Genomic DNA, 26,185 nt, shown 5'->3' with positions numbered 1-26,185 from the left:
GGCCACCTGTGGCACCCGTCACTGGCATAAGTAATGCATACCTTTGTATAGGAGGAATAATAACAGCTCACTTAATCTACAGAGTAAGTAGAAGTTAAAATCTATACCCAAAGATGTCAACATGGATTGATGTGAGCATGCACTTTGATCTGTGTATCAAAGATATTGATCTAACAAGTTACTATCTTCAAAATTATTTTAGTTAAAAAACTCTGTTAAATATAATCCCTCTTCTGATCACAGAAAGCAACTTGAAAGTGTGTACCTGGGTCAACTTCAGCTTATTCTCCCACGTGTTGATCCTTTCCTCAAATGGCTTTTTGAAAGGTGAGAAGGACATACTTTGTGTCATAACAATATGATCATCAAGAAGCTGGGAAGCTTCATCAGGACTCTTCAGAATAAATGTTTCAGTTTCTTTGTAGGGAACTACATTGAAGAGGATAGATTCCCATTCACGCTCCATTTTATCCAGAGTCTAGGAAATGTGGAATAATACTTTTAATATCATTGAATATAGCTTGCTTTAAGAATGGTAACTAGACAGAAGTTAACAGAGTGCAATAGCATTGATAAAAAGCTGAGCTTTAATAAGCAGAAAAGAAGGAAAGAAAGTAAACAGGAATTATTGTTTTCTACCTGAACTTTTTATTCTTAGAAAACAATGAATAACATGCAAATATATAACATTTCCAGTGAATTTCATCCTAGTTTAAGTCATCCAGCATTTTTTATATCTTATGTCAATATAAGAAATGATTGCTAATTAATATATTGAAGATCTATCTGTTTTAATACATTCTTCTCAGAGAGACTGCCAGTGTTTGGGTTACACATTTTATACAGTGCATTGTATAAAAAATTTAAGATTCTCTGAACAAGAAGAAAACAATTCAGCTATTAGACAGCATATTGGAACACAAATGAAGACTACAGGGAAGAAGAAATTAAATGGCATTCTCACATTCTCAATTGAGTATTCCTTTCCTGCAATTTCAGCTATTTTGGCTATACTCTCGATGTGATCCTGGAGTTTCATCTCCAGACAGCGGGCAAATGTCAAGTTGGCTTTGGGCTTCACGTTGATTTTTATCTCCTCTGAAAGCATGTCCCAATGGCGGTTGCGCATGCCAGGATTGCGCAGACCTTGAATCAGAGGTATGTAAGGCCTGAACTCCTCAATTTTGCCACGGATTTCCACAGCCACATCCTGACATGCTTTTCATAAAACAGAAAAAATACGGTAATCATCAAAAGACACCAGGATATAGTAAATCAGAGCACTGTTTACAGACAAAAGCAATCAGGAAAAAAATCACTGACAAATGCAGCATTACATGAACTGAAGGGAAATCTTCAGTTTGTCCTAGCAGGCATTATTTCTTTGTATATCTGATTAAAGATTATTTTTTCCTATAGATGGTTTCTTTTAAGTTATAATTGTGACCAAGGCAGTGCTGGGGCAATATTTTAAAATTGTTTTGAATAATCTGCTGCATAGCCTCTGGCTACTCTTGCAGTAGGAAAGTAATAAGCTAGCAGTGCTTTCATGAGCAAGATTCTATTCACTAGAGGAAAAACAAAAAATTTACTTTGTTTATACAATTGTATTTTTAATCCTCCTGTTTACATATATATTCTTTCATGTTATTTTTCTGCTAAACCAATTCCCTGCATTTTAAATGAAATACACTGTTTAAAACAGAACACAAATTAAAAGGCAAAACCCCCATAATCCTCCAGAACGGAATATATTACAATTTAAACATAAAGCTACTGTCAAGATCATTTCAGAGAAAGTTTATAATTCTGATATATCTGTATAATTTTTTAAAAGGTGCAGAGGAAAGCATTTTCTAAGTCTTTTTTATACCCTCTATTTTTTCTGAACTTGCTTTCCATTGAGCAGGCCCACAATGTGGTTATTACAACAGGTAAGAATAGACAAGCAAACACTTCCTAAAGAAGTCCAAATTTTTAATTTCACCCCTCATCAAAACAATACATAATTGGTTCAAGGCCTAGCGCTTACCTGGAATATCCTTGAAATGTTTCACACATTTGTGCATTGTTTTAAAAGACTCATTGACATTCTTCTCCAACTGCTCTGCATCAATGGCAGACAGAGGATCATTCATCCAGCTGTCTGCCCAGCGAAGCCAGTCTGATGCTGTGGTCCAGAGATCGTAGAACGGCTGAAAGTCTTTGACCATCCTGGACAACTTATCATACTGAGGGAAGCAAAAACAAGCAAGAAACAAACAAACAGAATGAATTCCTGATAGCTTGTGTTTGTGGAAAGTATCTTCTAAACCAGGGGTGTCAAAATCTATTTCATTGAGGGCCGCATCAGGGTTGTGTTTGATTTTGGAGGTGGGGGGGCATTTGGCCATGCGGCCCTCCCAAGCTCCGTTTTCATTGGCAGAGGCTGCAGGAGGCTGTCACAGCTGAAAACAGAGCCTGGGAGGCCTGTGGGTAGCCCTCCTGAGCTCCATTTCCACTGGTAGAGGCACCATGGGCCAGTCCTTTGCTGTTTCCAGGGCGGGCTCATGGGCCATATCTAAGCACCCTGTGGACCGGATTCGGCTCACAGAATTTGAGTTTCACACCCCTATGCTAAACAAAATCTACAGGCAGTCATGTTGTGCACTTATTTGCTCCCCTATGCTAGTATAAATAAAATGGAAGGAAGAAGCCACTTTGACAGAGGAATTCTACTCTCAATGAACTGGATGATCACAAGTCTCCATAGTCTCTTATGGGCTGGCATTAATATTTTACCCTCTTCAGCGTTAGTATATGATAGAACACCAAACCAAACGAATTACTTTTGACCATATCCTAAAAGAGAAAATATTAAGAAATATAATAAGGAAACCATGTTAGGTCTCATTTGCACAGCCTACAACATGCTACTTAAAGCCATATTACTAACCACAGGAGGTCCTCAACTTACAACCATTCATTTAGCACTGTTCAATGTTACAATGGCACTGAAAAGAATGCTACAACCTACGGTCAGTTCCCACATTTACAACCATTGCAGCATCCACACAGTTACGTGATCAAAATTCAGGCACTTGGCAACTGGCATATATTTCCAATAGTTGCAGCATGCCAGCCAGCTTCATATGATTGCTATTTTTGACCTCTTCAGGGTTCTTCAAACAAGCAAAGTCAATGGGAGAAGTGAGATTTGTTTAAAGAACACATGGTTCACTTAACGAAGGTAGTGGTCTGCTTAACAGCCATGGCAAAAGCAATGGTAAAATCAGATGTGACTCACTTAACAACTACTTTGCTTAGCAATAGAAATTATGGTCCCAGTTGTGGTCAGAAGTTGACAACTATCTGCGTTCTTTAAATCTATGTGCTCATGACGTTACCTTGCCTCCAAGTTTTGTACCCAATTTTCTATCTAATTGATCGGTGTTTAAATTGCCCTTTCTCATCGTCTCTTGGCACAAACCTTGTGATTTTTTGATACTTTGACAAAGATTCAGGAACTGGGATGTACCAGTATTTCCTGGCCACTTTCAGGAACAGCATATATAGGCTACTTTTCAGCCTGAGCAACTGCTTATGGGGCTTACTTTCCGAAGAGAACGGGAGCTGAAGATATCATATTTTGTCATTTATTGAATGATTCTGTCAAGAGCTTGCCACTTCTAGCCTGCACATATAGATTACATAATGGAGTAATGCAGATATATTCCCTGTTAAGAGTGCTCTCACTTCTGATAGCCAATCTGGTAGAAGGAGTGACAGAAAGGAGGAAATACAGTGCAAAGGCTGGGGAGCAGAGGTCAGGAGAAGTTGGTAGTCCACCAGCCAGTGCTGGTCAACAACCTCCTAGCCTTTTGTTTTTACGCAAAGATAAAAAGACAGCAAGGCTAAGTGAGGCAGAAAGACAGGGAAAAAAAACATAAAAGAGAACAAGAATTTTATGTGACAATCTGAAGATTATCTGCAGCATAGGTGACCTCCATAAAAAATAAGAGGCAGATCCTGACAAACAATGAAACTCTATGGATACTCAGCATCAGATTCTGCCAGAAGATTAAATTGGTGGATATAGTCATCAGTTAAAACATGCCTTTTGTTCCAGTCACATCCCCTGCCAAGGACAGCAGTTAGTAGTGCAGGGGGGTTTTTTTACTATAGGAAATTCACCAATTGCTCTTTTTAATATGTTCCCCATTACAACTAATGGGGTAAAAATGGTGCTATTGGTTGGCCTCATTATTGGGATAGAATAGTGCTTTGTCTGATGGTTCAGAGCAAATTGTGTTAATTTTTGTGTCAGCTCATAAACTAAAGGAAGCATATTAAAGCAGCTGTCTGGGTAGTCCTGTGGGGGATATCAATCAGGAATTTACTTGCTCACATTTTATATTACAGGGTTATTCAAAAACAATGAAGCGATTTCATGACACAATATTTTATTAAGGAAAAGTAATACAAAACTTCAGCCAAGTCACAAGTATTCTACCCACAATCAACTTTTATTTCCTATCGTACAAGTGTTCAAGGTGGCCTTCACAACTTAGATAACTCTTCTTTCAAATGGTCACTGACTCATTACATGACAATGCTTGAGAACTGAAGCAATGCGTCCTGAAATTGGTTCATTCTTTTTGAATAACCCTGTATATTAACTGTATTTTTCAGTTAGATTATATTAATGTTTAATCTGAACTTTTTCAGATCTGGATATAATACTGAGATAGCATTGATTGCACTTGTGGAAATCTTGTGGTAGTGGTAGGACCAGGATTGGCTACTGCATGATTGCCATGATGTCTTGAGAACCATCAACACAATTGATTATGGTTTACTTTGGATTGACTTAAAGGATTAGGAATGGGAGACACAGTATTATGCTGTTTCTTCCTCTTTTCTCCATGGCTGGTTCCAGCTGAAGTTGATAGATGAGAGATCTAGTCTTAGACCTTTGTTTTGTGGAGACTTCAAGGTTCTTCCTACTCCTATATAACATCTATGTGGGTCTCTTGCATGAAGTTATTTGTTGGCATCTACACCAATTAAGTGATGTTGCCTTAATAGCCAGAAGCTGTGGAAGTCTGGATGAAGACAATTTCAGACTGAACCCTAATTAAGCCTAGTAACTAGAATTAAGCCTAAAACATCTCATCAGCACTTTTGGATTGCCCTTTGCAATACAGGGCCAAGATATCTGAAGGAATGTTTTTAATTATTTCTGCTTGTCCAACCAGACCAGATAGGATTGGCATGATCTGAGTCCCATCAGCCAAAGTGTTGGCTTTCCTGTTGCAGTATCTATCTACAGAATAATGTTCCCTGAAATTCAGATTGACCTGGTCCTGCTGCCCAATACAAAAGCTTTGAAGACTTTGTTTCTCCATGGATTGGACCATGAAATTACATGAGTCTATCCTGAATGTGAATTCCGTCTGATCTATTTCAATTAATTTCTGCTGTATTTTTAATTCTCAGTTTTCATAGATTTGCTGATTGATTGATTGATTGATTGATTCATTCATGATACTAACATGAATGCAAATAATTGGCTTTCCTCCTGCTTATTTCCCCTGACTTTTGCAATTTCTTAATTTGAGAAATTGGGAAGTGGTTATAAAATATGGTGTCCATATTTTGTTGGGAAAAAATAAGGGGCAAACCTGAAAAAGGGATAAATCTGAGAGAGGTTTATAACAATAAATAATTCTTTATGCGTACACATTTGCTTTGCAAAGGAAAAATTAAGAAAAACTTTACAAAAATACATTTTCTAATAAAATAAAAGCAAACAGTATATGTATATTTATTTTTTAAAAGTTCTATATTTTTCACATGAATAGGGAAGATGGTGCATTAAGTGGTAATATTTGTACAGTAAAAGTTAAAATGGTATTATTTGTACAATAAGTGCCTCGGTGGTGCAGTGGTTAGAGTGCAGCACTACAAGCTACTTCTGCTGATCACCAGCTGCCAGCAGTTTGACAGATTGAATCTCAGTAGGCTCAAGGTTGACTCAGCCTTCCATCCTTCTAAGCTTGGTAAAATGAGGACATAGATTATTGGGGGCAATATGCTGACTCTCTGTAAACCACTTAGAGAGGGCTGTAAAGCACTGTGAAGTGATATATAAGTCTAAATGCTATTGCTAAATGCTATTGCTCAATGACAAAAATCAAAGTTAAAAATAAGTTTTTGAAAAACAAATAACTCTAAAGGACAGTTTTTTGAAATATTTTACAATAAACATGTATGGTCACCACAATATAAACTACCTATGTAAGAGCTGAAATGGAGCAAATATAATATAATAATAACTAAAAAGAAATTTATTTTATATATAATATATTACAATAAACATATTACAGGCTATAGGTAAGAGAGGGAATGTAGAAAAAAAAGTTAGGAACAAAGTTCCATAGGAATTAAGTATTTAAAAAATGAGTTTTGACACTGGGCATCAAATGTATAAATATGATATAGACACCTGCTTTCTACAAATTTTGATATTTTACATAGGAATGGAAGCCTGCAAACAATATATGATAGTGATAAAATTTAATATAAAGTTTTTCTATTTAGCAGAGACAATTGTTATAACTTCCTGTAACTGTCACTTCTGACTCAGTCAGCTATTCGGACTGCTCAGTCTCTGAGCCAGAGATTTGGTGGCTAAATAGCCTTCTCTCCCCCTCACCTGCTAGCTGTCCTAGCCTCAGCAGCTGGTCCCTAGACTGGGAGCAGTGGCAAGTGAAGAATAGGATAAATTCTGACAGATGACTTCAGGTAATGTGATTGGCACATGATTTTCCCACTGGCTGGTGATGCTGACAATATGGGGGAAGAGCAATGTTCCCAACACATGAATTGAGGACACATTTTCCAGCTCATACACAGAATCGGCAGCGGAGACAGTAAAATATATGCCGGTTTAGTTTTTCTGCTGCTCACCGACAGGAGAAAAACACTTCAGTTAGATTGCAGGGAAGAATTGTAAGTCAACCTGCTCACAAAATACAGGCAGCATTACATGATGAAGTTGTAATGAGATACTGGTGATGAGATATTGGAAAGTTTTTGCTGTTGTCTTCAGCTCACAGAGGAATATAAAGCATGATGAATGGACAAAAATGCTGGACACTCACATTTGTTACATGCATGCCGAAAATACGCTCCCGATTATTGTAAAGCAATGCCAACTGCTGGGACTCTTTCAATTGCTTTCTGATTCTTCTGGCTTCATTAGCTATCTCATGGGCCCGGCCAATATCCATGTGTGCAGAAAATCCAGCCACTGCAATCTGGAAAACAAAGCAGGTGTAATATATAGGAAAAGAGGATCTTTCAGACAAATACGTTGGCTGGGAAATAGGCTTATGTATTTCAGTTGTATAGTTGCCTTTTGGTTACAATTTCAATGTGTTTCTGAGAAGAGATTAGCTACCAGTCTTGGAATAACATATCAGGGTTGCATTGCAAAAGTGGGACAGAACCACATAAATAGATTTTTTAAAATGTATTGGGATATTTTTTTTTTTACTTTTAAACTTTTAATAAATGCAGTCACACATATTCTTAAAATGACCCCATCTGATCACATTTCACTTTATTATTGGGTGGAAAATAAATCAAAAGGTATATGTACAACACTTCCACCACCACCACCACCACCGTTCCCTTGGTTGAATACACTTCACATACTCATAAACAGACACATATATAATATTTATATTCAAAAGAATACTATTGTAGGTTTGTTACAGGTAGGTAATAAAATTTGAAAAGGAGGTGTTTGGTGCATATGATATTTAGGCCACAGGCTGTATACCTGGGTTTTAGCAAGTTGGTAACACCATGAATTAAAAGCAATATTTGCAAAATATTCAAAGTGACACCATTTCAAGCATATGGGAAATAATCTCCAAATAGGACTTGACAAGTAAATAGGTTCAGGACAAGAGCAAATGTATAGCCTAAGCAAAACCATGGAAGCATATCCTTTTTATATGAAAATATTTATATTTTATATTAAAAGCCTACATGCCAAAGAACATTTATTGCAGGATTTGAAACAGCATAGGGCTGTGTAAATCCTGATGATAGTGCATCAATTACATAGGAACAGTTGTTTTGACAGATTTAATTAATGCACAATTTCATGTATCATTCTTGCTTGTATACCCATGCATGTTTGTTTAATGAGATTGAGAGAATGAGACTGCAAAGAAACATGCAATCAGGGATTGGTACCTGAAGGCCATCTAAACGTTCCAAGAAATTGGTTTGATCCATCAGCTGAATTTTATGGAATCTTTCCTCATCCTCAATGTGCTGTTGCCTTATTAATTCAATTTGTGAACTGATTTTCAGAGGCCAGTTACTTGCAGCCCACCTGAAAGCACAAATGAATGTATCTTGGGGTATTATAAGAAAGTGCTAATGTTTCATACAACTAAATACAGGCAGTATCTGGGAATGAAAAGAAAAAATTATAACCCCACCAACTCCTTAATATCACACTGTTCCATCATGCATACAATCACACCTAAGTGCAGGATATATATTAAATGAAATAGCTTTGGCTATGTCACATGGCAAACCATGCTATAATTCAAGAAAATAAGTTGTAGGAAACAGAAGACAGAACAGCTATGTTAGTTCTCAGTCTATAAAACAGGAAATAATGCAATGACCCATTTCATCATAAGATATTTTTGAGCCTGATCACTGAAATAATAGTAGATAAATTACTCTGCAAATGAAACATGCTGTTTAAAGTCTTAATAAGTTAAAAATAACATCAAATTATTTATTTGTTTGTTTGTTTCTCAAGCATGTACAAGGTAATGGGCATTAGCATAAACTAATACAAATCTAATAAACATAAACAAACACATAAACATTACAAGGTAGGTAAAGATAAGTTAGGCAATAGGACAGTAGGACAGGGATGGTAGGCACAATGGTGCGCTTATTCATGCCCCTTACAGACCAGTTAGGAATGGGGTGAGGTCAACTGTAGACAGTCTAAGGTTAAAGTTTTTGGGGTTTGGGGAAGAAACCACAGAGTTAGGTAATGCATTCCAGGCATTGATTACTCTGTTGCTGAAGTCGTATTTTCTGCAGCTCAGGGTATTTCAACTCACATTGTATGTAATATTTATATATGTTCTTATTGACTTTAAATTCTATGGAAAATAGAATACATTGTAAAGGCTGGGACCATTTTTTTTTTACTTTCTGCATCCAGTTTATAGCATATATTTGTACTGAAATGTTGGCAAGGACAGACATCCTTTAGTAATTCATAGGTTCTTGTGAATGCTCTACATCTAGCTACAGAGAAATATGCAGCCTAACAATCTCACACTTGACAGTCACTAAATTCATTGGTCTTTCATGAGATGCAATATAAAATAAAGAGCTTTTTTTTTTTAAAAGGTCAGAAAGTACAAGATTGCCTAAATTCCAGTCTGCAGGCTCACACTATCACAGCTTCTGCATTTGAATAAGGTAGTGCAGCAGGTATCTTTTCAGGCTGCCTGAAGAGATTTGATGAAACCTTTTGATGTGTAAATAAAGCCCCGAGGCACAAAATATAGTAACCCAGGCCAAAGGTCTTGCTCTGACTGCAGGGGAAATGACTTATGCTTACTTGTCATTGAAGTCATCTTGAGTCAAATTGTAAAGAAATTCCTCCATGACTTCATATTCTTCCATAACATTACTTATCAATTCCTACAGGATGATACATAGAGAAGGGGGGGGGGGGGAGAACCAGAGGCAGACGTTATTTCCATGATCAACATTTGATTCCATTATGGAACAGAATTTAATATGGTGAGATTCAGATACAAGGTTGAAGAAAGAAGAAATAATTCTATTGTTTGATTGTTAAGCTATAGTAACACAAGGAACATAGCAAGATCTTAAAAATTACTGAAGTATTACTTTGGAAACTTTAGGAAGTATAAGACTATAGTAGCAGTGTGAAACTGGTGGCCTGTGGGCTGGATGCATCACATGCAGGCCACGCCCACCCCACCCCACCCCAGGGAATGGGAAAAACATCACAAAACGTCATGTGAGGGCAACTTGACATAGCAAATTTGACACCTGTGCTATAGATTATTCTTAAAGCCTGCTAGATCCTATTGGCAAGTGCAAGACAGTGTTACTGCCAACCCTACCATGTTTTTTAGCGTTTTTTAATAACCTGAGAATCAACATAAGTAGAGTTCACAGTTTGGGTGTCCTTTGATTATATCATCTGCTACTAGATTTACAGGTGGTGATTATGGCCAGGAGCACATTTGTCTAATTATATCTAGGGCACTAACTGTAATTATCCCTGAACCAATTGGATTTGTGCCCTGTCGCATTCTCTTTTGATTACTGTAACATGTTCTACATTGGGCTATCCTTCCCTTGAGAAGTGTCAGAAATTGCAACTGGCACAAACCAAAGTAGCTGATAACTGATGCAGATAGAGAGAACGTATGATGTCTATACTAAAAGGTCTGCTCTGGCTGCTAATCGTTTAGCAGCTAATCATGGTTCTGAAGGGCATCTAAAGGGCATGAGGCATGACTTCCTAACACAGTATCTTACTTACCATATTTTTCGGAGTATAAAACGCAACTTCTTCCTCCTTAAAAGAGGCTGATAATTTGGGTGCATCTTATATTCGGAATATAGCTTAAAAATGCTGTTCTTCTGTCCCGTGATGCTAGTATTAATTGTAATGTTAATTTATGTGTTTAAGATTTTTAAATTCTTAGGGTGTTTTAAATATATGTTGTTACTCACCTTGAATATCTACCAGAATAGAAAAGCAGGGCTTTAATAAATAAATTATAAATGCTGATACTGATAGTGCTCGGATAATTACTGATGCTCATGATCTAAATAAAGAACTGAACAAATAGTTTTGCAGCAGATGTTCAACAGAGTTTATACACTGACAGATATTTCTACTGCCATAGCACTTCTGTCCCCAGATATTTTTATTTATTTATTTATTTGTCTGTTTGTTTGTAAAACGTGTACAACATAGCAGGTATAGGCATAAACATAAACATATCTATATCTTTTGATTGAATCCAAGTGCTAGTATTCTGTATGCAGGGCTGTGCAGAAGCTTGAAATGTGTCTTTTTTTAATAATGGTATAAATATGTTTTCGAGAATATGTTATAGCTGCAGTTTCTTAAAAATCTGCATTGGCTCACTAAGTACAGAATACAAAATCAGGGACTTGGAAATATCTTTATTTATTAGTTAAGTGAGGTGCTCCCATTTGGTCTGGCAAAAATAAATACTGTATACTCAGCCACTACTCCTTCAAGATAATTTATATATTTATACAAATTGAAACTTCCAGGTGAGGATTAAAGAGCTAAGATATCTCTGAATGAGTGGACAAAATGACTGAAGCTACAACCAAAGGATAGTGATGTAGATCAGTTCCATGGAATCTTCCTGCATAGAAACATAGAAGACTGACGGCAGAAAAAGACCTCATGGTCCATCTAGTCTGCCCTTATACTATTTTCTGTATTTTATCTTAGGATGGATATATATTTATCCCAGGCATGTTTAAATTTAGTTACTGTGGGTTTACCAACCACGTCTGCTTGAAGTTTGTTCCAAGGATCTACTACTCTTTCAGTAAAATAATATTTTCTCATGTTGCTTTTGATCTTTCCCCCAACTAACTTCAGATTGTGTCCCCTTGTTCTTATGTTCACTTTCCTATTAAAAACACTTCCCTCCTGGACCTTATTTAAGCCTTAAATGCATTATTATTATTATTATTATTATTATTATTATTATTATTATTATTATTATTATTATTATTATATTGCCATTATATGCTCCTGAAGGCTGCTGCTCATGTGGAGACTAAAGGATAGTCACACTGAATATTGACAGCCCCAGAGACATTCAGAGTCATTCAGTAATTAAATAGTTAACTGTGTGTGTGTTTTATTAGCTCCTTCTGTTATGATGTAAAATCCTGCCACGTCATTTCAGCTCACATCTGTCTCTTTCCTATTCTCCATTTTGATATAGTTAGTCCTGTATTAGCTGCCATCATGTGAAGATTTTATGTCTCTTATGACATATTTAATTTTCTACTTTTATAATAAAAAGAAACCTTGTTTTGAAAACAAATGTTCTCTCTCTCAATCCATCGCTTCTGGGATGATTTATGGTCCAAACGGACTTTACCCTCATCCTGACAGTTTCCCACAGGTTTAAGTGCTGGGAGATTAAGGAAACTATCATGTTCCTCAACTACAGAGGCACCTTTTAAAGGGCATTCACTCATAATCCTTTGTAAAAGGACCTATTCAACTATTATTTCCCAAAAAATAATACATGTCCCCATAATAAGGTCAATCAGGCTTTTCAGCGCATGTGCTGAAATAAGCCCCCCCCAATAAGGCCCCCTCAACTACTTTCCAGGGAAAGGGGAGGACACGCCGGGAGCCGCTCTTTTCGCAGTTGACACTCTTTTGACCAGGAGAGCAAGAGCGAGAGCAAGCGAGAGGCGGGTGTGCGCACACCCCACGGAACTAGCCCGGCTCCTCTGGGCTCTGCCTACGGCAATTTGAAACACACTCCTGCCTCTGAGGAAGAGGAGGTGAGCATCAATCCCTGTCTCGCCATCTCCTCGCAGGCAAGAGCACATTTCAAAACAGTGCTAGAGGTGTGCGCGTAACCCCCCTCTCTCCCCCAGCCTAAAAGAGTGCCTGCCGCAAAAAGAGCAGCTCCCGGCTGGGAGAGCGAGAGTGAGAGGTGGGTGTGCACACATCTTGCGGGACTGTCTTGGCTCCTCTGGACTGACTATGGCAGCGTATAGAAACACGCCCCTGCCTACAAGGAGGCGGGGAGGCCGGTCAGGTACAGCAAGCCCACAAGCGCAGGGCTTGAGCAGCAAACATGCGCCTCCAGCCCATTCTTATCGTTGCACATGCAGAGGCCGAGGCTTTCCAGGCACCTGCCGGAGGAGCCATGTGCTGGCCTGGAGCTGCTGCTGCTGTTCCCTGCGGTGGAGTTGCTGGTGTGCCGCAACTCTTGGGCTCTTGCTACTTGTGCCTTTGTGGCTGCTGATGTTGCAAACTCCTGCAGTAAGCTAGAAAGCGCCAGGCTGTGGGATGGGCTCCCTGCCCCTTTGGCTCTGCCTTCCGGCCATGCTTCCCTCTCTCGCTGGCCTTGGCCACTCATTCTCCACCTGCCCTCCTTGCATACTTCAGACAGGGGATGTAGGTGAGGGATGTGCATGAGAATCCCCTGCAGGAACAGCCACCCATTTCTCGGTGTTGTGTCCATTGACCTTCCTCGCCTCTGGTTCTCGAGCAAAGTGGGAAGGGGAAGAAATTCTCACAGGCTGCCTAAGGCAAAGCACCTGACTTTCCTCCTTCCTTCCCTCCCCCCCTCTCTCAGCAGGAACCTTTTGGATGCAATCTGCACACAATAAACCTTTGTCTCTTCCAAACTCTGTCAGAAATGAGTCTTCATGAAACTGCACCTGTGCAGCCTCTTGGAGCAAAAGGAGAGAAAGATTTCTTGCTTTCAGTGTGCAGCTAAAATATTCCTTCTCCGGATACTGTGTCATAAGTGCTCTTCCCCCACCCCCACTGCTGAGAGAGAGAGAAGGAAGCAAATGCCTGGCTGCTTCTGTTGCTGAGCCTGGCTAGAAGTTTGGCTGTCAGCTCAGCTTCCTCATGCAGCCCGCAACAGTTTCTTCCCCCTCCTGCTTCACTTGAGAGCCAGAGGTGCGGGAGAATCAGTGGAACACCGAGGAACGTGACAGAGCTACAAGTCCCATGTAGGATGTGCATCTTGTGGCCCCGCCCACCCAGCCCCGCCCGACCTGACACTCCAAAATTGCACCCTACTATGAGATGCACATCCTACCAGACACTTGTAGCACTGTCACATTCCTCGGTGATGTGTCCAGAGAAGCCCATTATAAAAGAAAACTTCTTGTGAGTTCAAGAAGCTTAATTGAATTTGCAATAAGTTTTCTTTTACAATGGGCTTCTCTGGACACAATGCCAAGGAACCTGGACTGAGCTACAAGTGTCAGATAAGACATGTGCCTTATGGCCCAACATGTCCCACCTGTTAGAAATAAGTCTAAGTGAGACTCTTCACACTACCGCCGCTGCCTTGTGAAGCAGGACTCTACAAGGCTTGTACCACTGCATGCACAAACAGCAGCAGGACCCCAGCTGTGCTGTATGATGAAGCTCGTGACAGACCTGCAGTTCTTGCATACAATGGCACAACAAGCCTTGCAGAGTCCTACTTCATGAGGTGGTGGCATGGGTCATCCACTGAGCTGGTATCAAGAAGAGGAAGTGGAAGCGGCGGCGATGGGACATCCAATCCCACGCTTGCCACCTACTGCATCCCCCAAATAATAAGCGGCCCCTGATAATAAGGCCAAGGCCCTATTTTGGAATTCAAAAAATATAAGGCCCTGACTTATTTTGGGGAAAACACGGTACTTTAAAGATATTAGAGATCTTAAATACTGCAAGTGAAAAACCAGGTGAGTGTACCTTCATTCTTGAATAAATTAAAAATGATCTGAATAAATTTTAAAAATAAAAATAAATTGGTAGAAAACTAAATAAGAATCTGATTCAAAAACATTATAAATGAATTAAGGGTCTAGATACTTGGAATAGTGAATTAGAACTTCTGCTATAAGAGTTTGGAAATAATTACATAAATAAAGAGTACTTCATGGGAACCAATTTGTTTAGTCTATCCTAAATGAAAAAGTAATTTGAGATTTATGATTTAAGAAACTGAACATCAGAAAGGACTAAAGATACCAGGCAGAAAGGAAAACTTAAAAAGTAAAAAGTCTGACTCTTGCCTTTAGTCAGCAGCTTTTACATTTGAAATTGTTCAGGGATTTTTTGAGTAACGGGGTCAAAAATAGCAGCTTCATTATAGCATTGCTTAAACCAGTGTTTCCCAACCTTGGCAACTTGAAGATATCTGGACTTCAACTCCCAGAATTGCTGGCTGGGGAACTCTGGGAGTTGAAGTCCAAATATCTTCAAGTTGCCAAGGTTGGGAAACACTGGTTTAAACAAATAGCTTGTCCAAAAGATATTGAATAAGAAATTAATGATGTGAAAGAAAATACCTTAGAAGATAAAGAGATGGAACAAATTTTAACTGATGCAGAAACTTCAGAATGTAAATAATTTGCAGAAATATTGGAAAATAAAAAAGGACTATAAGACAGAGAAAACAGCTGAAGTGGAAATACAGCTGACAAGCCTAGAGATTGATTGGACAATGACTTTTTATTGTACATTTATTTAAAAAAAGAAATTGGTTAAAATAATTGAGATGAGAAAAAGATAAACTCTTACAACAGCATCTGAATGAACTGAAGATTATGATTGTTAGAAGCAAAAAAGTATAAAGTTGGTTCACTTGATCAATGTTAAAATAAGATATATTTGTATAAATTTATGGACTTTTTTGCTGACATAGGACTAAAATGTTAATAAGTTATTGATTTGCAAAAGGATAAGAAGTGATATTTGCATGTAAGATTATAGGCGGTGATGAAATCAATTTTGTTTGTACTTATGATGAAGATTGGAAGCTACTTTTAAAAAGTGTTTCTTTTTTTTCTTTTCTTTTTTTCTGTACACTGTTTATTATCTTTTCTTCTTTACTTTCCCCTGTTTCTGAATTTAGTTTTATTTCCTGTAATCATTCTTATTAAATGAGTTCTACCTTACATATAAAATATTGTCTGGTGGACTTTTGACCTATCATCCTTTTTCAGTCCAACAGTCCAACACCTCACAGAGACATTGTTATGTTGTAGGGAAAATAGGTAGAGGAAGGAATATTGCTAGGTTTGCCACTTTGAACTGTATATGGGGGAAAAGGCAGAATAAACTAGCAATAGCAGTAGTACTTAGACTTATACACTGCTTCACAGTGCTTTACAGCCCTGTCTGAGCAATTTACAGAGTCAGCATCTTGCCCCCAACAATCTGGATCCTCATTTTACCAACTTTGGAAGGATGGAAGCTGAGTCAACCTTGAGTCTGGTGAGAATTGAATTATTGAACTGCTGACAGTCAGCAGGATTAACCTGTAGTACTGTATTGTAACCACTACACCACCAAGAAACCCCTGTTTAAAAAGCTTTTTTTAAAAAAGAACACTTAGACATATTGTTCCATTAGTGCACATTCCTGGATTAAAAACATCTTAGATAAAAGTCTAAGTTCCACCTATTACCCATGAAATTCCAGTTATTTGATCCCTTCTCCTTGACTACATTTTACCTCCTGTGATTTCAATTTCTCTGGGATTCCTTTCATCCATTCCCGCAGTTCAGCTAGTTCCTCAATGCTGTTTGGTTTTTCATAAATTTTTCGGCTGATGGCCTTGAAAACATCACAGATCTGCAAAATGATATAATAACTCTGTCAGCGCTAAATCCGAAACAAAGAGTTCAATCAACTGCATCAAAAAGGCGAGGTCAGGTGTCTGAAATTGAGACTAACTACACTTTATATAAACCACCTGCTCCTGCCCAGACCACTAATCTCACAAGCTATTTCTATGTCTCCAATACTACGTTTAGTTAACATCATTATGCTCTGTTTTTCCTCCCTATTGTCCTCTCCACAAGCAATAATGGGCTGTAAACAGAAGATGTCTGATAACGTCATGTGTCTTTACTCAGATATTGTAAAGAAAGTCAAAGGATATGCAAGTTTGTAAATGATAATCATTCTTCACAATTTCTGATAATAATACAGTGGTACCTCATCTTACGAACGCCTCTTCTAACGAACTTTTCAAGATACAAACCCGGTGTTTAAGATTTTTTTGCCTCTTCTTCTGAACTATTTTCACCTTACGAACCCAAGCAGCTGCTGCTGGGATGAAGGGGTTTCTTTCCCCCCCCTTTTTTGAAGAAAGAAAAGGGAGGGGCAGCTTGGAGGGGGAAAGATTTTGCAGAGAACAATGTGCTTGCAAAGGCACTGAAACGGTGTCTTTTGAAGAAAGAAAAGGGAGGGGCGCCCCCCTTGCCTTTCTTCCTTCCCACTCACCCTTTAGCCTAGCCTTGCTTCTTCCACCCGCCCCCTTTAGCTGCTCCTCCCTGCACTGTGTTCGCCTCCCTTCTAAAGTTTGGGATTTTCCTGAAGGATTTGCACGCATTATTTGCTTTTACATTGATTCCTATGGGAAACATTGTTTCATCTTACGAACTTTTCACCTTACGAACCTCCTCCTGGAACCAATTAAGTTCGTATGATGAGGTACCACTGTACTGGGTTTCACATATCAATAAGGCATCTGTAGTAAAATAATTGTACATTTCCAGAAATAATTATAAAATTATTTGGTTACTCCTCTAGATGCAGCGTATTAACTATAAAACTCACATCTTCTACTTGACGATGTAAATTCTTGGCCAATATGTCCAGCATTGAAGTGGCCAGAGCTTTGCATTTCTTGGATAGGTTCTGCTTTACACCTTCAACGCTGAGATGAAAAGGGCCAATGACTATGAAGCTGGGCAAACTGTTATCCAACAACTCTTTTTCTGCCAAATGCTTGTTTACTATTTCCCTCACTTCTGGAGCAGAAGGGCAAGTGACCTCATATTCTCTAGAAATAAGCAGAAATACATTTTCAGCAAACAAACAACCAAACCAAATAATACAGCTGTGGAAGGAATGCTGCTTCACAAAACTTGGTTAACAACTTCTGGAATTCCATCAGAATAGAAGGAAACAATCCATATTTGGGAACCTAACATCGCCTGTGGTGGGTCAGGAAAGTAGTCTGATCAAACTCTCCAGAAAACCTGATTCTGGGTGCCCCCCCCCCCCCCCAGTCTTCTGCCATCAAATAGCAATAGCAATGAAAAAAACCCAAACAGAATTAAAACTCAACCATTTAGGTCCTCCCTTAGTGGAAGGAATGGAAGATTGCTGTATTTGCTCTTTGAATGACAGCAAAAATTGCAATGTTTTCTTGCTTCTTTGCTAAAAGGAAGGAAAGGAAACCTCATTACTTTTCTTTTCCTCTCAGGAGAAAGGGAGAAAATCAGTCCATTTGTAAGAAAGGCAGAGAGTGTGTATATGTGAATGTGAGTAGGCATATATGGGGTTGATGGGGTGACTAAAGAGAATCATGCAATAAAAAGACTTTGTTTTTGTTGTGGTTAGCTCTGGCCCAGCTCCTGCCCCAAGGACTGTGGATGTGGGGGAGACATCCACATGCTGCAGGCCTGTTTTGCCCCCACCCCTGGTGGAATCTGCTGATGAAGGCTCCTCTGACCAAGAAGACATGAGTGACAGGGAGGAGTGTGGCAGACAGCTCAGAAGGAGATCAATTATCTAGCAGCTCCTTCTTGGATTCAGAACAAGAGTTAATGATACAGCCACGCATGCGGAGAGCCATGCATAGGCAACAACAACTGAGAGATTATTATCAAAGAAAATGAGGCCACTTGTGGTTGGGTGGGGCTGTGGTAATTAGTGAGGCTGCTATAAATAGCAGCCTGTGGGTTTGGCCATTGTGGAGGATTATCTGATTGTTGTGATTCGTGACTGCTTTACTGACTTTGACCTTTTGTGTGCTGATTTTCCCCCGCTTTGAAACTAAACCGGGGCAAAGTGTGTTTCACTTTGTGAAAGAAGAAGGACTGTGAATTGCCTCACAGCTGCAAGCTAAGTATCACAGAACTGATAAGGGACTTGTACAAATTACCAGTTTGTTTGGAGACAAGTGCTCTTTGCTATACCAAAAGAGGGCTTGGTTTAAGTGAATTTTCAGTATAAAGAACATTGTTTTGAATTTTCAAACGTGTGTGTGTGTCTGAAATTTGTACCTGTGAATTTGTGGGAGGATTCTACCAGAGAGCTCGACAGAACAGTTTATATTTAAACAACTGCTAAATGTAGATTCCTCAGAAGATTCCTCAGGACCTGATGTGTCCCACAGGACCAAAAGTCCACTCCTATCTTAGGAACCAGATAGTCATGTACACTTTGTCCAGTATGTATCAACATTAGTTTAATACCATGGTTTTAATCAGATCAAATGAATCATATTTAACACTGTAGTAGATATATGGAATAAATTATATTCAGTTCCTAATAAACTGGAAAGGCTGCACGTCCAGCTCTAGGCCAATTTTTGCCTTATTTTTTTACCTTGCTGTTAAAAGTAGGATTCTACACTGATCGGCCTATTCATGGTGCTAATTTTAACTTTTGAAGCATCCAATATATCTTAAATCTTGTGTATTTTCAGGATTGTCTCTTTCTATTGAAGGAGGTTGGAGGCATGCATTCTCATTGTGGATTCCCATGTTTTGAAATATTCCCCCCATCCCCCGAATTGTGAGGTACCCCCATCTTGCTTGCATTTTACAAAGCAATGAAAGCCATCTTAGTCAAATGGACTTTTGATGTGTAGAGAACCCCCTGACCTACATCTGTAATTTTTTATATTATGTGAAGAATGATAGCTTTATATTCTCTGTTATGTACCATATTTTTTGGAATATAAGATGCACCTTTTTACCCCCCAAAAAAGAGTGAAATCTTGGGTGTGTCTTATACACCAAATGTAGCCTCAGCCACCCAGCCATCCCCATTCTTTGGCCTCTGCCTCCCAGCAATTTGCTTCATTGCAGCAAACAGGGAAGAGCTTGTTAAGCCAAGCAACTCATTATCAGCTCCCCGACTCTCAGCTGATTTGAGGCTGGAGGCAGGCCAGCCAGTGCTAAACTGAAACTGAAACTAGCTGCAAGTAGGCAAATTGGGAGGGAGAGGCAGAGACAGAATTTTATTTTCTTGGGCTAATCAGTTACTGAATCTGGATGCAAGGAGGTAACTATAAATGTCTGTAGAACATTTAAATTATAGACTTAGTTTTTAAAGATTGCTTTATTATTGTTCTAGACAACTTAACAAAATGAAGAAGCTTTTTAAAATAAATGCTTGATCTGAAGAGGTCCAGGGCTATTGTCTCTTCTTTTAAATAGCAGAGAATAACTATACTTCCAGAAAGCCACATCAATTTTAACAGGATCTGTAAAAGTATAATTTGAAATGTAGCAGTGTCCTCTTTAATATTTTAAAAAGGCAGCTGACTTAGTCATATTTGGAGTAGATCTATTTAAATAATTGGGAGGAGTTAGTGTGACTACATTTAAGAAAACCTTCTGGCATTAATATACTGCCATAATGTACATTTCTCCAATTCTTTGCTATTTCTATAGGTCAGGCACACATGCACAGAAATACCCACCAAACCGTGTATATCATCTCTACTGTTTGCTGTTTAGAAAATTGCTGGGAGGCAGAGGCCTTTTTTCCTTGTTTTTCTCCCTACAAACCAGGGATGGGTTGCTACTGGTGCGGTAGGTGACTGCGCACCAGTAACGGCTGCCAGATTGCGCAATTTGTGCGTGACCACTCCAGTGCAAGTCCTTTGGGCGCCGCTATCTTTTTTCTTTAATTTTTCATATTTTTTGCTTCATGTGCACGTGCAGAAGCAAAATTATTTTGCTTCCGCGCATTCACAGAAACAAAAAATTACCAAAATCTCTTGTGTGCACACCCTCTCAAGATTTTGGCAGATTTTTGCTTCATGAGCATGCGCAGAAGAAAAATCACACTGGGAAAGCACATTCACGTATGCACATAGCATGCATGCACACACAAGATGACTCAACATGTGTGTGCAGCGCATCAGTAGCAGCCAGTAACAGCAATCAAACTCAACCCTGATAAGACGGAGTGGCTGTGGATTTTGCCTCCCAAGGACAATTCCATTTGTCCATCCATTACCCTGGGGGGGGGGGAATCACTGACCCTCTCAGAGAGGGTCCGCAACTTGGGCGTCCTCATCGATCCACAGCTCACATTAGAGAAACATCTTTCAGCTGTGGCAAGGGCGGCGTTTGCCCGGGTTCACCTGGTGCACCAGTTGCGACCCTATCTGGAACGGGACTTACTGCTCACAGTCACTCATGCCCTCATCACCTTGAGGCTCGACTACTGTAATGCTCTCTACATGGGGATACCTTTGAAAAGTGTTCGGAAACTTCAGATCGTGCAGAATGCAGCTGCGAGAGCTATCATGGGCTTTCCTAAATACGCCCATGTCACACCAACACTCCGCAGTCTGCATTGGTTGCCGATCAGTTTCCGGTCATAATTCAAAGTGTTGGTTATGACCTATAAAGCCCTTCATGGCACCGGAACAGAATATCTACGGGACCGCCTTCTGCAGCACGAATCCCAGCGACCAGTTAGGTCCCACAGAGTTGGCCTTCTCTGGGTCCCATCAACTAAACAATGTCATTTGGCGGGACCCAGGGGAAGAGCTTTCTCTGTGGCGGCCCTGACCCTTTGGAACCAACTCCCCCCAGATATCAGAGTTGCCCCCACCCTCCTTGCCTTTCGTAAGCTCCTTAAAACCCACCTCTGTCGTCAGGCATGGTGGAATTGAGACTTTCCCTCCCCCTAGGCTTATAAAATTTATGCATGGTATGTTAGTATGTATGATTGGTTTCTAAATCGGGGTTTTAAATTAACTTAAATATTAGATTTGTTTACATTGTATTATTATTGCTATGAGCCGCCCCGAGTCTGCGGAGAGGGGCGGCATACAAATCTGATTAATATATAAATAAATAAATCCACCCCTGCTAAAAACTAAGATGCGTTTTATACTCTGAAAAATATGGTAGATCTCCCAGCACTGTTGTAATAAACCTGGGAGAATAAAAATATTATTTAAAATAAATAAACAATAAACAAACAAGAAAGCCAGCAAGCTGAAGTTCCAGATACCCAGAAGCAAATTTAAACATGAGGAGATTCAATCTGTTTATATAAAATGGCAATACATGCCGAGCTAATCTGTTGTTCCACTTAGGAATTGGTGATCAACTGGAAAGTTATGATTAAGAAAATAATTTTAAAAATTCAACTTTGTACACAGTAGGAAATAGTTATCTTGCAAAAACGGTTATCTAAGACATAAAAGGCATAAAATAAATCAAATAATAAGTGTTTGAAGCAAAAAGCTGAAAGAAAGATAATGAGAAGCAACATGCGCTTTGCAAACAGTGTTTTAAAGCTCAATTCCTTGATGATAATAGTAAGCATTTATAAAAAATGGACATAGGAATGATGGGTAAGAAGAGAAATCATATAGAAACATTAGTTTTTTAGATGAATAAACGAAAAAGTAAGAAAATTAAATATTTGTATAAGAGGATATAAAGATGAATTTATCATTATAAGATTATAATGATTGGGCTAAAAACAATTTTTATGTAGCAAGATAATTCCATTTTGGCTAATATATCAGGAGAAAAACCTTTAGACAATAAAAATTTTAAGGGAATATTGAAAACGATAATATGTGAATGACATTTTCAATAAATAAACAAATGCTTAACGTGGATTGATATCTCAAATACAGTTCTTCCTTCATTACATTTATATTCAGTTTTTGCTCTAGGAGTCAAGGCTGCCTACACGATTTATTCAAGAGTGGCAATTGTGCCTTCTTATTCAGCATGTATTTATGGTCACATATAATTTTTCAATGGGAAGAAACCTTAAAATATCAACTGTTTTAGAAAAGGTAAAAATAAATTGAAAAAATATGACTCATCCCCCTCATCTGCATTATAAAAAAATCAATCACTAGCCATTCTGATGCTAAAGAAAATAAAATCAACTTGATATAGTTCCTAATATCAAAAGCAGAATCTATACTCCTTTCAATCAACTGCACAGTATTCATGAAACAGAGGTTTCCTAACCCACTCTTCTCAGTGCCAAACACCTGCTTCTGAGAATTGGGGGGACCTGTGGGAATGATGGAGAATATGGTAGGGAGCCACAGATGGACAGGAAATGGATGAAAAAGTAATTGGAGCAAGATCTGAGGATCCAAGCCAATATGTTTTAGAAAGCTACCGGTACTTGCTTTTTTTTTGCCCTTTAATTCTACAGAAAGTAAAGTCAGAATGGTTGTGTATCAATCTACCCTTTCAGTTTTTAGTTCCTGCTCTTGCATGTGAATGCTGCTTACTTTAAGAGGCTGTGGATATCGCGATTATTCAGTTCTAAGTACTTTTCATAATTCTTGGCATAAGCTTGAAGGGGGATCAGTGCCTTGCGGATGCAAGTACAGATGGTTTTCCGCAATTCTATCACAGCTGGCTCATTCACACCCACAGACTCTAACAATGGTGTGCCACAGATGAACATGTTTTCAAGCACATACTGAAAAAGAGATAAAAGAAGAGTCATTTAGCATAAAAACAGGATTATTGTCTGCTTCTATTGTTTCTGAAAAGGTGGTTGCACAAAATTAAAAGCCACCCCTAGCCATGCTCTGTAACAATATTTTATATTTTTTACGTCAGTATCTTATAGAAACTATTCTTTTTCCTTATAACTACAATAATAAAGGTTATCGTACATGACTACCAGAACTGGTCTATTATAAACAATTCAGAGATCTAACTATATTGTATGGAGCTCAGTTTGAATTCCTAGTCATGCTAAATGTGATTTGCACCAAACATTGCCTTAATTGTGTTGCAGCTTATCTCTACAAGCTGTTCACAGTAGCAGGCTTCATACCCCAGCTTTGGGGAGATTAAATATTTTGGCTAACCTATCCTTTTAGAATGGCTTGCTGGCATTCAGTGAAAAACAATGAAAGTATTCTTTTCTCTTTAATAAAGAAGATAGAAATTCTTGATGGTAAAAAGATCTTGCACCCAAGCCAAATCAGCAGAAGCATATTGCAAAAATTGAATAAAAAAACTTTCAAAGTACTCTTAAAGTCACTTTAATAATGATTTGTGCTGAGATTTGAATTTTGAAATAAAAGGTCTTTTTTTAAAAAATCTGCAGCACACCACTTTATAAAGAAACATCAAGATAAATACATATAATGAAACATCTCAGATATTCCCTTTGCTTTGGTGTCAGCATTAATAGCTTCAGGATTTAAAATTACAGCATTATTGCCAACACTTTCTCATTTAAATCTGACATGTTTTCCTCAATCGGAAAAGTGTTAGTAGAGTCGTCCTCTGGCAATATGTCAGTGCTAAAAAGTGTTAGCTAAATCCTTCTGCAAAATCCTCCCTTATCTTCTGCCCTTTAAAATTTTAGAGTTTTTATATCTCTGTATAGGGTGGTTGTATGAAACTTACAACAGAAATTGAACTGACATTTCTCAATTCCTTTCCCTGACTCCCACCTCCCAAAATATCAAGATGAGACATCAAATCAATCTTCTTTCACTAAACCTCATTACATATTGTTTTTAAGTTTTTTATAAGATTGGGTTGTTTTAGATCAATTCTGATTTCTGTGTTAAATATGTAATTTATGTTGTAAGCCGCCCTGAGTCTCAGGAGAAGGGCAGTCGAGAAATGAAATAACTAACTAACTAACTAACTACATACATACATACATACATACATACATACATACATACATACATACATACATACATATTGACTAAAGAACTGCATTAGCTTCTCGGCTGAAAATGAGACTACTGGTAAGCCATGACTTGTTTGTTGCTTTCAATTATTATAAAAATTAAGTATTGTTTTTGAAAAACAGATATTAGCCTAAAAATCTCCAGCATCCCATCCTTAAATATTTGGAATATCTGTTTACAAAACTGTGATAATTTCATAAAACTGAGATGTGGCCAGTGATGGGCTCCTATGGGTATGGTCAGGTATGCAGAACTGGTAGAAAAATCTTGGTCAGTTACACAGAACCAGTGGAAAATTTTTGTGTCCCCCCCCCCCCTTCTGGGCTCTGGGTATGTTTTTCCTTAAGCAGTAAATGAGGTTGAATGTGTATAATTTTAGAAGAGTTGTGCGTGCGTTTGTGTATGTGTACATACACATACAGTTTATATAGTAGATAATATTTTTTTTTTTGTACCTGTGTGTAATATGTATGTAAATGGCATATATACATAGAATTAAAAAAGTATAGTTTGGATTTTCAGTAATAGTAAATAGATAGGGAAATTGTATCTCTTTGAGGCAAGGAGAGGCCAGGCACCCTAACCCTAACCCAAACCCTTAACGTGAGTAACGTCAAGTTTGGCCACCTTTAAGCCAGTCACATGACCTTTAAGCCACCCCATCACATGATCGTCAAGCCACTCCCACCTGGTCACATGGCCAGCAAGCCAAACCCACAAAATAAGCCACGCCCACAGTACAGTAGTGAAAATCTTTGCAGCCCTTCAGTGCATGTGGCCATTGCAAAACAAAAGGCAAACTGTTTTTCTGTATTAATAAATATTGAGTCTCTATAAAGATTTAGAGGTTTAATCTTCTGAGCTTTTGGACATGCTGGAGCCCATCCTCAGGGAACTTCTCTTTAGCAGAGTGTGTCATGAGACATTCCTTGAGTATGGGCTACAGTACAAATTTGAAAGCTCAGAAGACTAAACCTCTGGTCCCGGTGATTGACCCAGATTGGATTACCCAATATTATTCTGGGATATGTATATTTGCCTCTATAAAGACTACTCTGTAACTCCTTAATATAAACAATGAAACCTGCAATGGTGTAACTATGCATATTTTGTTGGAACATATATCGGGGTAAGAAGACATTTTAGATTCTTGAAAGAAACTCACTTTCTCCAGTTGTGGTATACTGTGTGTAGCCAGGATCCCTTTATTAAAAAGAGAAACAACTGATGTCTCAAAATTCTCCAAGGGTGTGCTAAAGTGGACACCATTCATGTCTAAAGCCAAATCAATTATAAACAGGGGATTTTTTCGTGGCCTGCAAGAGGGAGAATAGAGAAATTTCACATTGTGTTATGGATAAACAGATTCAAGCATTAACTCATCTTTTTGCTAATTAAAATGCACTGAGCTGAAAACATATTCCAGTTCTATTTGTTTGTATTCCATAGAACTAGGAGCCCATACATATCTTACATTTCTACCAGAAGGCATTTTCACACAATGTTTAATGGAGCTAATATTATCGCTGTAGTAAAATAGATGGTTTCACAGGAGTGTTGCTACATTGCTTGACATCTGTTCTATGATATTATATTCTAAAATGGATAAAATA

General features: G+C 38.4%; 1 protein-coding gene across 3 annotated transcripts in view; it reads right to left on the bottom strand.

Moving 5' to 3' along the window:
- DNAH1 (dynein axonemal heavy chain 1) overlaps positions 1-26,185 on the bottom strand; it is a 254,640-nt gene that overhangs the window by 155,459 nt on the left and 72,996 nt on the right. For all 3 annotated transcript variants that reach the window (XM_070738680.1, XM_070738681.1, XM_070738682.1), the window contains exons 12-21: positions 25,738-25,888; positions 23,139-23,332; positions 17,453-17,678; positions 16,343-16,462; positions 9,656-9,738; positions 8,251-8,392; positions 7,146-7,301; positions 2,033-2,231; positions 965-1,218; positions 266-478 (exon numbers count right to left, since the gene is read on the bottom strand). In XM_070738680.1, coding sequence (XP_070594781.1) covers positions 266-478; positions 965-1,218; positions 2,033-2,231; positions 7,146-7,301; positions 8,251-8,392; positions 9,656-9,738; positions 16,343-16,462; positions 17,453-17,678; positions 23,139-23,332; positions 25,738-25,888 — 1,738 coding nt within the window. The remainder of the gene's footprint in view (positions 1-265; positions 479-964; positions 1,219-2,032; positions 2,232-7,145; positions 7,302-8,250; positions 8,393-9,655; positions 9,739-16,342; positions 16,463-17,452; positions 17,679-23,138; positions 23,333-25,737; positions 25,889-26,185) is intronic.

The sequence above is a fragment of the Erythrolamprus reginae genome, chromosome 2 (assembly GCF_031021105.1).
Source record: "Erythrolamprus reginae isolate rEryReg1 chromosome 2, rEryReg1.hap1, whole genome shotgun sequence".
Taxonomy (NCBI): Eukaryota; Metazoa; Chordata; class Lepidosauria; order Squamata; family Dipsadidae; genus Erythrolamprus; species Erythrolamprus reginae.
This window is presented reverse-complemented; position numbering and strand designations above follow the sequence as displayed.